At 45.1% G+C, this 15,739-nt stretch overlaps 1 protein-coding gene across 1 annotated transcript in view; it reads right to left on the bottom strand.

The window, feature by feature from the left end:
* Nucleotides 1–969: 969 nt before the first annotated feature.
* The window catches only part of EPHA1 (EPH receptor A1), a 34,405-nt gene continuing 19,635 nt past the window's right edge, over nt 970–15,739 (bottom strand). The window contains exons 5-18 of the mRNA XM_071763146.1: nt 12,393–12,548; nt 11,152–11,484; nt 9,716–9,840; nt 9,474–9,633; nt 7,605–7,701; nt 6,755–6,810; nt 6,373–6,495; nt 6,084–6,269; nt 5,572–5,633; nt 4,966–5,175; nt 4,156–4,305; nt 3,318–3,511; nt 2,858–3,013; nt 970–2,003 (exon numbers count right to left, since the gene is read on the bottom strand). Of these exons, the coding sequence (XP_071619247.1) occupies nt 1,925–2,003; nt 2,858–3,013; nt 3,318–3,511; nt 4,156–4,305; nt 4,966–5,175; nt 5,572–5,633; nt 6,084–6,269; nt 6,373–6,495; nt 6,755–6,810; nt 7,605–7,701; nt 9,474–9,633; nt 9,716–9,840; nt 11,152–11,484; nt 12,393–12,548 (2,087 nt within the window). The 3' untranslated portion in view covers nt 970–1,924. The remainder of the gene's footprint in view (nt 2,004–2,857; nt 3,014–3,317; nt 3,512–4,155; nt 4,306–4,965; nt 5,176–5,571; nt 5,634–6,083; nt 6,270–6,372; nt 6,496–6,754; nt 6,811–7,604; nt 7,702–9,473; nt 9,634–9,715; nt 9,841–11,151; nt 11,485–12,392; nt 12,549–15,739) is intronic.

Here is a 15,739-nt window from a genome sequence, read left to right on the forward strand (position 1 = left end):
TTCTTGTTTCTCCCACCTATAAAGATCCCTCTGAATAGCAGCACAGATATCTGATGTATTGACCACTCCCAGTGTTCTACCATGTGTGAGGATAAGCTAAAGTTTACATATGCATGACAAGCTCAGCCTCGTCAAGGCTTATCTTCCAGCCTGGCTATCTCCCATGTAGCAGCTTTATTATCTGTATTTCTTATTGAAGACACCTTTTACAAAGACTGAATTTACTGATGCACTAACAGTAAGAGCTTATCTTGTCAGCTCTGTCTCTTATTGTTGGTATAATGACTCCAGTAGCTGAAGTGTGTGTATACTATAGTTTCTTGTGTATATTCTGCTGCTTCTTGTGTTGAATAGAAACCAGCCTTCTTGCTTTAAGCTGCAGTTCTTTAGATCTATCCTTCTCCACCTTTCTGTCATGCAAGACTTTCCCAGGAGCATTAATTTGTAGCCTTAAGAGCTTGGAGCATTGCACAATTATGGAAACACCGATAGCTACCTACAGCAAGTGATTGCTGAATTGCTCAGACTCACCTTCCTCACCAACCTAGACTTAGCTCAAGCACTGAAATGCTCTTTCCAGGTAGGAGAAAGTCTTAGGAATTTAATCTTGAGATTTTTTTTTTTTTTCCTCTAGAACAGTATCTTCTGCAGCAGAAGTACTTCTCATATGCACTTCATCAAACCACTGCAGTAGCTTTTAATACTTCTCTTGGCTTAGGGGTAAACACAGGCACTGTAAATAGAGCGACTTGGCTAATGGGTGGATACAGAAAATAATCTGAAGTGACCAGCTACATATGTCTCCTTTAATCCTGATGCAACTGCATTTCCACATTAAATCTGTAGCTAAACAGACAAAGGCTATTAACTGGAACAACTAAATATGGATGTGACGATGCTGATGGAACATATATGCTAAAGTAAAGGTCCCAATCATATTCGAATTAAGCCGAAGAATCCCAACACAGCTTGCTCTGCCACAGGTTTATTTACAAAATACTATTTACACTCCATAATTGTCTTGATCTGATAAATAATAACAGTTCCTCCACAGAGAAGGATTAAGACAGACCATCTACACATTTTTTCTGTTACAAATACCCTATCCAGCCAACCAAGACTATTCTCTCTTTAAAAAAAGAAGCAGAGAAAAATGTGTACCTAAAAGGTTTTCTGTCCATGGCACAAGTGAAGGTATGAAGCTGATTGGAGAGATGTCAATCTCCCCGCTGAAGGGTGCATGTGCAAAACAGCAACATGCTGAGGTTACGTGATCATACAAGTCACAGCAGAGTATGCTGCTACTCCCAGCTTCTCCGGAGAAGCACATCGTCCGTTGGTGTCTAAGGCAAGAAAAGCTAAATTAAAACATCTATCCCTTACCAGCAGCCTTGTGAAAGACTGAATAGTTTGTTCCTGCTGTAAAATAAAGAAGACAGAAGGCTACTGAAATGAGACGGGATATATGCCAGGGAGTGAATGGGCCCAGTCTCTACGTGTCTGTGTCCTTGTGCATGTTCCCTGAATGTCCCAGTATATCTGAACCCTCATCTCCAGACCTAAAGCATTACCCACTGCCCACAACCCACTTTGTATGTATCCTTATGTTTCCACGTGAGGGTCTGAAACTCCAATATGTGGACTACGGGGACTACTTAGTGCTGCACAGAATGGACAACAGAAGACAAGGCTGAAAACAGTTTCTAAGACCAGAGTTCTGAAGCTTACTGATGGCTGCTGTAGAGCTAAAGCAAGGGGGAACAGAAATGAGAGCAGGTGATGTTGCCTCATGAGCCTTTTCAGTTCTGGTTGTTGTTTGTTTGCTTGTCCCAGTCACTCATTTGGAAACGATTACCATAGGAATGATTCCAAGTGATATCTGGTAAGAATGGGCATTTAGCAAGCTTAAGAGAGCAACAACTGATCACTCCTTAAAGCCTTGAATGCTACACAGGATCCTCTTCTGGTGACCTGGAAGTGACACTCCCATCTGTTTCAAGTCCCTGAAGGAAATGGGAAAAAAAGGAAAAAATTAGTTTCTGTTCTTGTTGCTTGAGGACTGGCATGACTGTACGAACAGAAACAGTTCATTAGTTTGGAAAGCTTCTGTTCCCTCAGTGCCTCCTACTGTGCTTACCTTTTCTTCAGAAGGAAGAAAATTCTAGATGTCCCTGTCCTTCTGTGGCTAGCTCTGTATGCCCAGTCAATTAGCTCCTTCTACCTCATGACAGCGTGACCTGTGTTCCCATTAAATCAGGACTGTAACCATGTCAGCTTGTGACATGAGCTGAGTCTCAACATTTTAGCAGGTCTGTCCCTACACTATGTCTGCTCATTTGATTTATGTAACTACCCTGGTTGGAACTGGATACACAACAGAACATGGCTGTGTTGGTAAAGCTTCTGACTTGAGTCCTAAAGAGCCCAGAAGGACTTTGCTCTATAATAAAACAGTGGCTGTCTGATGGGGAGGGGAGAATATCACTAGCCCATGTGGAGTTCAAGGCAAGAAAATTATCTTTTGAAGTCCTATACGTGTGGGGAGATGGTCAGGTTAGAGAACCATCCACCACTCACTCTCTCCCCTTGCTGTGAGTTCAGAGCAGCTCAGACCTCTGAAGAGCCTCAAGTATGGACAGTTAGGCCATTAGTCTCACAGTTTGGGATGATCCCAATCTTTTGGGCCGATTCTGCCCTTTTAGGGTAAGAAGCCAGTCCACTTCCATTGAACCATATAGAGAAGGATGGAGAGAAGCCTTTCAAGTAAATTTGAGTGCCTGTTCAGGTAGCACAGGAACAGCCCCAGCTATTTGTAGCACATCCTGTGGTGCAATGTGGGAGCTGAGTGTGCCCTTACTCAGCAGTGAGCTCCAGGATGGACTCCATGGTGTCCAGGCCAGCAGTGCGGAAGTTGGCGATGTAGCGCTTCATGCGGATGGATTCCAGCCACTCGGGGATGGATCGATAGGGTATCCCATCGGATCCACTGCAGCTGGGGAGCCGAAGGGTTACCCTGAAGACAGATAAAGCCCTCATTAGCCAGGAAACTACCTTAAATAGCCAATACTATGAGACAGTAAAGGGCAAGCACCCTCTGACAGAGCTAGGCCAACTCTATGTGCTCTGCAGAGTGAGGTCAGGCAGTGTAGGCTATGCCCTCTGTCACCACAAGAGGTGACAACTACACAGAACGCACACAGAATATTCAAGGTGCCTCTTGCCAGCCTGCATTGCTAGCACTACCTCTCTTCCCGCTGCAGGCAGGGAGGTGAAAATCTCCCAGTTAACCTCTCCTGCTCCAGAAATAGCTTGCTTACCTGGGATCAAAGTCTGCAACAGGCCGGAGGAGCTGGGGACTTGAGATGAAATGCTGCAGCTGTGCCCGGATTTCCTGAAAATGAGGCCTCCTTGTCCGATCGTGTGACCAGCAGCTCTTCATGAGCTCATAGAGGATAGACGGGCAGTCCACGGGTGGGGGGAGACGGTACCCATCCTCTAAGCTTTTCATCACCTGCACAGAAGACAGTGAGAAATCTAGCCAAGAGCAGAGGGTGTGAAAGAGAAGCCTTCAACCAGGGTTGAAGCAGGTTACATGTATCTCAAGTAGAATTTGAGCAGCACAGCAAAGGATGAGGACATATACGGGATGTCAAAAAGTGAAGTGGCATTTGTAGCTACTTTCAGTCCCTTACTAGCCTAGCTGCCATTTGCCATTCATGGCATGCACTCATGAGAAGTCAGGACCAAACAATCCTGGCACAGGCCTGGTGAGAAAAGGGGAACCAGACTCAAGAAAAATTTTGACTGCATATGCTAACCTAACAAATGTGCTGAGCCTTGAATTAAGCCAGACATAATACTCCAGAGCCAGAGAAAGGAGAGAAAGAAACCAAAAGAGAACATCTCCAGAACCAAAGGCTGTGGCCAATTTAACCAGTTTTTAATTTGGCTCATTGCTGTTGACACCTGAACATGGTTCAGAGGCTCAGACACTTAAATGCCCCTGACTTGGTTGCATTGAGTTTTAGCAGAGAGGGAGACAATGTAGTTACACATCCAAAAGAATGTCAAAACTCCAGGCTGAGGGAGATCTACAAAAGTTGAGACATGCCCTATTTCTTATTTTAAATCAGCACTTGAGCTCTTTTCTGTTACCTCTTGATTGGTCATGTTTCCATATGGCTTGTCACCAAATGATAGCACTTCCCACATGACAATTCCAAAGCTCCAGACATCACTGGCTGAGGTAAAAATCCGATGAGCAATGGCCTCTGGGGCTGTCCATCGGATGGGAATCTTACCACCCTGAGAGAAAGCAGAGACATGGTGTATCCAGCATGAGTTTTATTTCTGTAGTGCTGTCACATAAGGAGCATACAAAGAAGTGCAAAGGCTGGGCCCACTTCACTTGAATAGTATAAACCCCCCCGGGGGAAATATCTCAAAAAAACAGAAACATTCTTGGAAAGTGAATGAGTTTAAGCCCTCTGTTCAACTGAACGCTACACCAAAACGCTGTGGGAGTAAGAGCTTGACATCAGTCACATCCCTACTTTGAATGATACCAAACACTAAAATCACTGGAACTTTCATCTAAAGGGACCCTTAAATGTCTCTAGTCCAAACCTCTGAACTCAGCAGGGCTATCTTTAAAGCTAGGTTCAGTTAGTAAGAGTCCAAAAGATCAGACCTCTTATTTGCCTCTGATTTCAAATCCACAATTACTCTGAGTCTCTTAGCAACAAAATCAACGTGGACTCCAGACAGAAAAGTGCCACCTTCTGAATCATCCATACTGGGACGTGCACTTTTACTACATGTTTTCCTCGGAGATTTTCCATCCAAAATCTTCCCCGGCCTGGTGTTTCCTATGGTGAAGAAATTCTGCCATACTTATCTGGCAGAATCCAAATCTCCCTGAGACTACAGTTCATTTACAAGACCGAGAGATTGTTTTTGCATTACCTTGGTTTCATAGGTTCCCTCTGCATCATTCTCTAATATTCGAGAGAGACCAAAATCAGACACCTTGCACTGAAGACTGCGTGTTACCAGGATGTTGCGAGCAGCCAGATCCCGGTGCACGTAGTTGTGTTCTGAAAGGTATGTCATGCCAGAGGCTATTCCTTGCAGCATGCTCACAAGCTGGACAGGACTAAATTTTTCCTCATTCTCCTGCATGGAAGAAGTGAGAGAAGATCCTGGTCAATCAATTACATCAATCTGCTTGCTTTGCAGTTATTGACCTTATCAACTTGCAGAAGTGAGCATTGGTGAACAAGCAAAAAGGCAATGCTACAGCCTAAAGAACCCAACAGGTTCTCACTAAGGGACTGCTGGTGGTCTCCAGGGTCAACATTAGACACCTACACTTCAAATACCAAAGACAGTCCTTTGAATATTGAGTAAACTTGATGTCATCAAGTTTTAACTGCTCAGACTGGAAATGTTAGCGAGCAGACAGCAAGCATATGTCTGTATCTTATTTCTAGCCTTCTTTTATAGTCCTAAATCCAGCTCAAGTGCAAATTCTGGCAGGACACAAATATATTTCAGGTTGGAGTCTCTCACCCGAAGGAAAGTATCCAGCGCTCCATTCTCCATATACTCAGTGATGATCATCATTGGTCTCCCTTGAGGAAGACAAGAAAGTGTCAGCCTTTTTGCAATTCTTCTATTCTTGCCTTTCAGTGCTGTCCACATTGGCCTCACACAAATGAACCATATCCAACCCCAAGCAAAATCCCCACTCCACTGGCAGAGCTGTCTAACCCTTCTCTTTAGATTTTGTATTCTCCCAATGATTTTGTATTCCTCCTGGTATCAGACACATAATATTGCAGCATCCCTTATGGTATCTCAGCTTCTCATCTCACTTATCAACCCAAGAAGCCTTCTGCTAATACTGCCTTTTGACTGCTGGAAATCTGTATCCCTCCTCCCTTCCTCAATCTCTGCCATGGCTAACATGACAATGTCTGGCTTCTTCCAGCAGAGCCTCTCTGGTAGCATCCTCTCTAACAAAGGCCCAAGAAACGTATCAGTTTCTGCTCTCATTTCAGGACTCTCTCACACATTCTTACTTTTGGTGACAACTCCTTCCAGGCGTACAATGTTTGGGTGATTAAATTGCCCCATAATTGTTGCTTCACGCAAGAAGTTCCACCACTGTGAGTCTGAATATGTTGACTTCAAGGTCTTGATGGCAACCACAATGCGTTCCTTCCCTGGGAGCCGCAGGGACCCACGATAGACCTCCCCAAACTCCCCTAAGGACAACCAGAGGCCAAAGTTCACAGATTAACTCAGGAACAGGCAGCAAAATAACTGTGGGGTGGAACTGAAAGATGGGGAGAGCAACAAGTGACTCACCCTCTCCAATCACATTCTCCATAGTAACACAAGTGACATCCAGTTCCTTAGTGAATTCCAGCACTCCTCTGCTGGGGTCATCATATGGTTGCAGGTCTACATAGGGCTTCAACCAGACCTTCTCTATGTTAAAGGAAAATAAAAGAGCAAATTAACCTGTCAGCTCTTTGGACAAGATTTGTAGAGCGAAGCTACAGAAGCACAGGTGGAGCCATGCGATTCTGACAATGTCAGTAAACAAATCTACTAAAAATACATTGAAGAGTAGAGGTGTTATGGGAAGAAGAAAATTAGATCAGAAAATCCATGCTTTTGTCTGTGCTTCTAGTGCTTCTTTTCATTCCTTCTAACCCATTCCAGGCTACTGCCCCTTTGAACTCACCTCGATCAAAGCCTGAAGTATTGTAATCTGGCCGTGCTTGTCTCCGACGAGTCTGCCTGGAACACAAGAAGCAGTCATGGAAACAAAATGGTCAGCAGATAGCAAAACAAAAAGCAAGACTTCCAAGTTGTCTGCTCTAGCTGGTCAGTGACAGGGTTCAGGGTAGCACAGAGCAAAGTGGAACCAGATGCTGCACCTACTTGGCAGAGTACAGCTAGCAAGAGAATTTGATGCTTTATTTACATTTAGAAATGGAGCTTTGTTTTCATGCAAGTTCTGTTCATCCTTCTGCTTGCTGACTTAAAGATGAATTTCTATTTATTTCATGTTTTCTGTACACTTTCAGTATAGTACCTGATCTTCTTAAAACAAAACAACAACAGCCTTAAAGACATTTAGAAAGGAAGTAGAATTTCATGTCTGGGTAGAGGACCAGTAAAGTACATGGAAAATGGTTTTAAATGACTGGATACATGTATTGCCCACTTAACTGATCAGCAGCTATAAAAGTGATTGTACCATAACAAGATTTTTATTCATCTGTCATGATAACAGTTTGATAGTGCTGGATCACAACAAAAATGAGAAATAACCCCATTTTCCTCTGTCCTTAGCAGCAAGCATTTTGTTACAGAGAGTCTGATCCCTCCAATTCTGCTAATCAAAATTACTGACTCACTCCATCTTGCAGCATGCACACTGGTCTTTCACAGACTCTTTCTTCTCTAACTTATCTCTACCATCCAATATTCTGGGAGAAATCAGGGCCTCCCTTCCTTTCTCAAGTATCCATAGCTCAACTACTCCTACATCTGTACCTTTTTCAATACCAAAAAAAATCAACACTTACTTTTGCCGAAAGGCGAAAAGCCCCAGAAGCAATCCAATGAATAGCAGAACTCCAAAGATAATAGAGACTATAACTCCACCAGACAGAGCTCCTGTGTCTGCAGAAATAAAGAAAAAGGCCATATTATTTGAAAGACCAAGAATTATTTGCCTGCAGTGTAGCAACCAGCTTCTACCAGCCAATGGTATTAGGTGAGCTATGGCCATTTGTTTTCCAGGCCACAGAGCTACCTGAGTTGAGTCCAATCATACTGCTACTCATGTGCATGAAGCACCTTCTGGCAGGTAGATGGTTAACTCTCATCTACAGTATTGGTCTTCTAGTTGGTCTTCTATCCTATTGATAAATAGGATATACTTATCCATATAACTGGTTTCCCACACAAATTCCATGACACTTTCAAAGCTGTTCCTTCCCTTCCATTCCACTTCAATTACTCTCTCATATCAGAATCTTCTTTCTGCTCAGATGATTGAGACTATGGCAGAGCAAAGATACAATCTTCCCCACCAGTCTAACATTACTCTCTTCTTGCCTTAAACACTAATTTCATACTCCTCTTCCATCAATATCTGGAGTTAGTCCTTTGCCTAGTTACCTTGATAGAAGCTACTGTCTGCTTAAGACTTCTGAAGCAAGCAGGTACTTATTTACAAACTTGCAGTCTAACAGCTTTCTCAAATCTGTTAGGCAGTTTTCTTTTGTAACTGCATAACATTCAGGTAGCATTCACATAACACAGGTAGTCTTCTTTCATTTAGATTCTAAAGCAAAAGTCATCCATTTCCATACAGCATTCATCAGAGGAAATCATAAATTATTTCTTTTGGTGAGGTATGTGTTTTTAAACCTTATTTCCCATAACTTAAAAAACTATTTTTAAAAAAATGAAAAATATATTAATAAAAAGTGTTCATATCTATACCTAATGAGAAATTACATTTTTTAATATTTTCCCCTACAGAGATTCAGGAAAACATATAGAAGAAAGAAAATTCCTAAACAAATTATTTCAACAAATGAGCAGATTTTAAAGTCAGAAACAGCTTTTTTTTTTTTTTTTTCCTTCTTCCAAGTCCTATTTCATTACAATAAAACTCACCTCTCAAAGGCATAATTTCAACTGATGTATTTCTAAAACTATCCATAAGGTAAATAGGAGAGTGTGTGAAAGTGTGGAGCAAAGAGCAAGGAGAGGGCAAACTCCATTATAGAAATTTTTTATAAAGAGGAAGCCTCTGGGTAATCCAAAGAAACAGGAGGTTGACTGTGTGGCCTGTATGAGATGTTATTTCACAGAGGAGAAAGGTCTTCTCTATGGCCTCTGTAGCTTTTCCTTCTACACTTTGTGCTTTGGTGGAGAAGTTTTTTCAGCATTGCATACCATCTCTTGGGGCAGAGTTACATCTAGAGGCAGGACTACATAAAGTGGAAATAAAGCTGGAAAGAATAGCAAAGAGGTTCTTTGAATTCTCCTTCTAACTGGTGACAAAAGGAGCTATATGGTAATCATTGTGCTAACGTTCAAAGTCAGAAACATTTGCCAGAATCAAAATGTCCTTCAGGAGGATGACATGAAGAGCTGACATGCAATTTGCCTGTACAACACAAAAACCTGAGACTGATTAGCTCTGAATGTGAAAGTGTAAGTGGATTTTATATAACAGCAAGGAAACAGGATAACTGTCTCCTTGTTCTACACTTCTACAAAGAAACAAGGTTGACCCTGGTGACAAGGAACTCAAGAGTGTGGTGTCTGTGCTTTACAGTTAGCACAACACAAAAAGAGACCTATGCATCATGTGAATATACAGTGTGATGTGGAGAGGCAATTTTCTTCCAAATCAGGTAACAGTGGTTGTCCTTTACCTGGTGGAAGGGTGCGGAATTCCTGCTCCGGGGAGTAAGGTCCAGGCCCAAGGGGTGTGATGGATCTCACACGGAGCAGGTAAGCTGTGTCTGGCTGCAGGTCTGTCAGAGTGACATTTGGCTCGAGAAGGTGCTTTACTGTGTAACGTGCCTCCTCTCCCTGCAGAAATAAGACAGGGTCAAGTAAAAAATCCACACTGAACACAAAGGACACTTCCACCCCTTCGGGTGGCAGAGCTTACCTTCTCAAAGAACATGACCTCATACTCCACTGAGGTCCGGCTACGCTGTTGTGGGGCAAGCCAAGAAACAGAAAGACTACTGTCATCTCTTTGTGTCAGGATGAACTGGGATACTGTCACCGGAGCTGAGGGAAGAGAACAGAGAACGTCAGGGAGAAATGCAAACATAATGCCCTCTCTCCATTAGAAGCTCTTTTCTTCCCTGGTCATGACATGCAACTGGAGGTGACTCGCACACCACTGCCATCCCTCACCTTTCTCTCCTGTGGTGAAAGCGGAATGAGGTCTCTGGTTGTAATTAATGGCTTTCTGTGAATACTATGCTTCTACCCCAATAATGGAAGCATAACTGGCCCTCAAAGAAAATATAGCGTTCCAGGAAACTACACCCAATCCAGCACTGCAGTGGAAGCATTCAATTTGAAACAAAATGTTAGGATTTTATACTCTCACACCAGCAGTAACACAACTATCCTATGTGATTTATGAATGCAGATCTATTTCATAAGGATACAGTGAAATTCAATGCTCAGAATCTCAGCTTACTGCAAATGCATGCTATTTATGAATAAAAAAATAATTCTCAGCAGTTTACAAGGACTGAAGAGTAAAGCCTAGTTCTCTTCTGTCCTTCACCATCACCAAGTAATAAAGCCAGCTAAAAGTAGCTCTGCTTTTCTAGCTTAGAGTTCACTGTCCTTTCATAGGGTCAGGAAGAAAAGTTGTATTTTGCTATTGAATCAGAACTTAGGGAAAGCACCAGGGGCTGTTGAGCACTACAATGTCACTTTTCTACAACCATGTTTCACAGCACTCTGCAAAGTATTTACAGGACAGCCAAACTAGCTAGCTTGAAGGTAAACTACAGAAACATGTCAAGAATCTGCATGATTTTAACATCCTCATTTTACTATGCTTTCAAAATTTTTTTGGTTGTTTTTTTGTTTGGTTGGTTGGTTTGTTTGTGGTTTTTTGTTTTGATTTGATTTTTTTTGTTGTTGGTTTTGGGTTCTTTTGTTTTGTTTTTGTTAAGTTACAGCAGAATTTCTATTGTGTTTGGTTGTATTTTTTTGTAATATCCAAGTGATGGAAAATATTTCCTACCATTTCCTTGTTCTTCTTGTCACACAGGTAACAATCCTCAGGCTGGACTATACTAGTTAGTGTGTGACAGGGAGGGCTTTATCCTCCTCACCTCTGTTAAATCCTTGGTGGATTCATAGCTCTTGGTGGATAATGACTACTGCTGCTTTGACTTGCAAGGAATATGACTGATGGACCTTACATGCCAGAGGCAGAGGTACCTTACAGTCCTTATCATACCATACCAATACATGTGGCAGACAAAAGGAGAAGATGGAGAAAGCTTAAACATTCACAGAGATTTCTCTTCCTTTCCTGATGAGCAGGAAGAACTCCTCTCTGCTTCTGCTAACCTGCATGTCCTACTGAGACCCAGACAGCTGGAGAAGTTCTCTGTGGAGCAGGTCCCATCCCTGAGACACCATTATGGGCTTCCACAGCAAAGGTGTAGTTGGTGTAAGCTTCTAGGCCGTCGACATCCACAGCAGGTTTAGTGAGACCAGAAGCTCTGGGGGAGAACACTACCCCAGCCTCACAGGGGTCACACAGCAGGAAATGGCAGCGGTGACAGAAAACTGTGTAAGTCAGGTCCTTTCGGCCACCATGGTCACTGGGTGGCTGCCACCACAGGCTCAGCTGTGTGCCAATAAGGGAGAAGCTGACATTGCGGGGAGCCGAGGGGGGGCCTACAAGAAGCATGAAAGACAGTATTAGATCCAGTTGTTTATACTCAAAGTACTGTGGCAGTTTCTCATCTGATGATGCATTTCAAATTAAACCCCCTGCCCTCCCAGACAATCCCCCTCTCTGATCTCTCATCCCCATTTTCAATATTTTGTTTCCTCCTATGTCTTTGTTCATAGAATCACAGAACGATTTTGAGTTGGAAGGGACCTTTAAGGATCATTTAGTCCAACCCCACTGTGATGGGCAGGGAAATATTGCACTAAAAGTGCAAAGCCCTTCTCCAATCTGATCTTGATCACTTCCAATGACTGGGCATCCACAACTTCTCTGGGTAACCTGCTCCATAAGAAATGTCTTCCACATGCCCCATCTAAATCTATGCCCTTTCAGTTTAAAACAATTACCCCTTGCTCTGTCACTACAGGCCCTGGTAAAAAGTCTGTCTCCATTTTTCTTATATGTTCCCTCTAAGTATTGAAAAGCTGCAACAAGATCTTTCCAAAGTCTTCTCTACTTCAGGATGAAGAACCCCAAATCTCTCAGCTTCCCTTCATAGGAGAGGTGTTCCATCCTGATGACCACTTGTGGCTCTCCTCTGGACTCACTTTAACAGTTCCATGTCTCTCTCGTGCCTGGGACCCTAGAGCTGGATGAAGTACTCCAGGGGGGGTTCTCACGAGAGCAGAATACAGGGGAGAATCGCCCTCCTTGACCTGCTGTCCACACTTCTTTTTATGCCACCCAGGACACAATTTGCTGTCTGGACTGTTAGCACACATGGCCAGCTCATTCCTAGTTTTGGCCCACCAGTATCCCAGTAGCCCTTCTTCATAGGGCTGCTCTCAGTAAGATAATCCCCCAGCCTGTATAGATATTGTTTTGGTTTTTTTTTCTATCCATGACTCACGTGTGCAAGCGATGTTCTGGCCCTCTGAGGGTGCTCTGTAGAAGCCTGCATTGCAGGGACAAGATGTAGCCCCTGACTCATTGGACAAGCTGTTGGGGGGGCACTTCAGGCAGCGTTTAGTCTCCAGGGAATGACGGTAGAATCCTCGTTGGCAGGCTGTGAAGAGACAAATAAATCAATGTAAGATCAACCAGAATAAACAGGAAACCAGGAAGCCAGTTTCGTTCAGCTTCTTGAACACTCTTTATCTGCTTGTTTTTCTTTCATTTTCTTAGCCTCACAGGTTGGAAGGGACCCCTGGAGGTCGTCTGGACCAATCATCTTGGAGAAGACAGAGACAGGATGTAAACTCAAGGTAGGATCATTATGATAGGACTTGTAGAATGAAGAGGTATCTCATTCCTCACAGATGCTGCATGAAAACAAGATGTTGTTGCTCATTCTCTTAGAGTTCTTTCAACATACACCCAGACTGGTCCCCACCTTGCCCTTCAAGCTTTCCACACCGTAAGAGCGAGCTGCAAATAGTAGCTCCAAGTCCTTGTACTCCTCAGAGTCCTCTGCTTGCTGACTTCTTATGGGATTGGCAGCAGGCTTTTTAGCAGAAACATTTTTTCTGATTTCAAGTGTTGTGCCAGATCATCACCTCGGAGGAACCTGAGTGATATCTAGACATCTGTCAGTTCACTTAACAGCATCGAGTGTAACTGGCTATGGAGCCAACTCAGACTGCAAGAAAACAGGTGCCATGTGCTTTCTATGGACTAGGAAGTCCTGCAAAAATAAGCAGCTACATCTTTCTCTAAGTATAATATCTGACACTGTTTTTGCTGCATTACTATTAGCCTGATCAACAGAAGCACTGGTCTGTCTATCAGTTATCTCAAGGTCAATGGTTCTCCTCTATAGATGTGTAGCAAGGAGAAAATGGGCAAGGGAGATTGAAGTGAATTTAAATGTTTACCTGCCTGTGCTAAAACAATCTATTGAATGGTCTTAAACTAAAAAAAAAAACCAACCTATCACTAATCAGAAAGTTGAGAAATGTATACACTAATTTTCTGCCATGGCTACCACTTTGAATTTAACTTGAGCACTGAGGGAATCACCCTTTTCATAATGCACTATAATAGCAACACTGTTCTGTATAAACCCTTAGGAGATCCCAATAGACAACACCCCAAAGCTATCTGCTCAGGAGCCTAACACAAATGACTTACTGTGGTGGAACATAGCATAGGAAATGATCCTTTATCCAGAAGACAAAAGTAATCCAACCATTCCTGATGTGACATAAAGGAACACCTGAGGGACCTAAAAAAATCCACTAGCAATAGTCAAACAAGACACCACACCATTAGTCCTCAGTGTACATTGCGATCTCTATCTAGATTGTCACCAGCGAAGTGGCTTCATCTAATTCCTATTGGTCCCTTTTCTTGCCCTGGGATGGCAGGCAGACTCTCCCATTAACACTGGGTCCTGTCAGCTTGGCTACCAGTTGCACAGTAATACTATCCCACAATTATGCAGGGATACTGACTTACCTGGGCCAAAAGAATTTGCAGCACATAAGCCTGAACAGCACAGAAAGGAGAAATAATCACAAGCAGGAACAACCAGCACCTTTGGATTTCGGGAAATGACAGAACTGCTCAGGAACGAGTCTGTTAGTCTGAGCTACAACAACACAATTACGTGGTCAAGGACAGCAAAGCTTCTTGAAAGAATTAAAAGGCTCAAGCATTGATCACCAGCCTAAAGAGATTGCACTTATACTCAAGATCAAATCATCTCCTTCGGAAATAGACAATGAGAGGAGAATTTACTTTGATCTCTAGCCTGCTAGCAAACGAGAGCAATTCTACATGCTGGAGTGAAGATGAAAGCTTTGTGGCCTCCAGCCATTTTGCTCCAGCATTCAAAATTTAAAAATCCCTGACACTGGATCAGTTTGCGTTAGGAAAGCTTTGACAGCAACATGAAAAACAAACTAAGCGCAGCATAACAAGAGGTTGTGATATGGTTACCTTCCATAAATACGGGATGACATACACACCCTCTTATTATTAGGATGAAACAGCAAGTAAGTTAGGGAAATCTGGTTTTGGGGACCTCCACCAGTACGGTTAGCACCGCCCCCAAGAGACCGCTGCTCGGCTTCTGTTCTCCCAGGACTAAGCTCTGGTGCCACTCCAGCCCCCAGCCTGTACCTGCTTCCCCCACCAGTGGTGGTGGTGGTGCTGAGGCCCCTCAAGCAGGAGATCTGCCTTGCGTGGACAGCACGCCCCGCAAGGACAGGGAATGCAGGGAGGAGAGAACGGGAGACATTTGAGGGAATCACCTGGGGCCGTGCCTACACCATTAAACTAAAGGAGGGCAGGGGTGAGGGCAGAAGCGGAGAAACCCAGCTGCCTGAACGACCCATCCCGCAGCCAGAGCGCTCTGGGATGGACGGGACTGGACGGGACGCAACGCAGCGCAGGACGAAGTCCCGCGGGCAGCAGGCGTGAGCCCACACAGTTCAGAGCCGTGCAAGACTGGGCCCGCTTTGACCGGCAACCTGGGAGATGCCAGTACACCACAGCCCATGGGCCGGGGAAAGCCGCCGGCCCGCGGAAGGACGCGGCCCCGGAGCCTCAGGACGGAGCCCCGGGCCCCCAGCCCAGCCGCCCCCGGGTCCCGGCCGCCGCCTGACAGCATAAGGCACTGCGACGGCGGCCGGCGCCTCGTCTCCCTCCCCCGCCGCGGCAGCCCGGGCCCCCGCACCCGCCGGGCCGGCAGCAACCAGCAGGTGGCTGCACAGCACCGACCGATCGCCCCGCGGCTGCGAGCCCCGGCGGGGCGCGGAGGCGGCAACAGCCGCCGGGGGCGCGGTGCCCGGCCCCGCCCGGGAGGCGGAGCGAAGCCTCACCGGAGCGGAGAGCCCGGCGGGTTGGGAGGGAGGTGGGGGAGGCAGATGCTGGCGGGCTGCAGCGCAGGCAGGGCCCGCGTGGGGGTGAGGAAGAGCTGCCCGGCGGGCCCCTGGCAGCGATGGGAGCCGGGCTCCCTCCCCTGCACGCTTTGGGTTCCCTGGGTAGATGAGGCGGATGAGCGCTTCCCCTCGGCTACCCCAGGAGCGCAGGCGGCGAGGGAGGTGCAGAGCCAGTAGTCTCAGCTCCAGCCCAGCCCCCCTGGCCGCTGCTGCCTGCTTTCCCCGGCCTCTGGGCACCAGCTGCAGGCTACATGATGGGAAAAACAGGCCTGGGAAAGGGCCCGCTCAGCAGTGCTCAGCAGGCGCCAGAGGGCTGATAGGATGGCTGAGGTCCTCCCTTCACTCCTTATTCCTCCTGCAGGTGCCTGTCGGG

The sequence above is a fragment of the Heliangelus exortis genome, chromosome 1 (genome assembly GCF_036169615.1).
Source record: "Heliangelus exortis chromosome 1, bHelExo1.hap1, whole genome shotgun sequence".
Lineage (NCBI taxonomy): Eukaryota > Metazoa > Chordata > Aves > Apodiformes > Trochilidae > Heliangelus > Heliangelus exortis.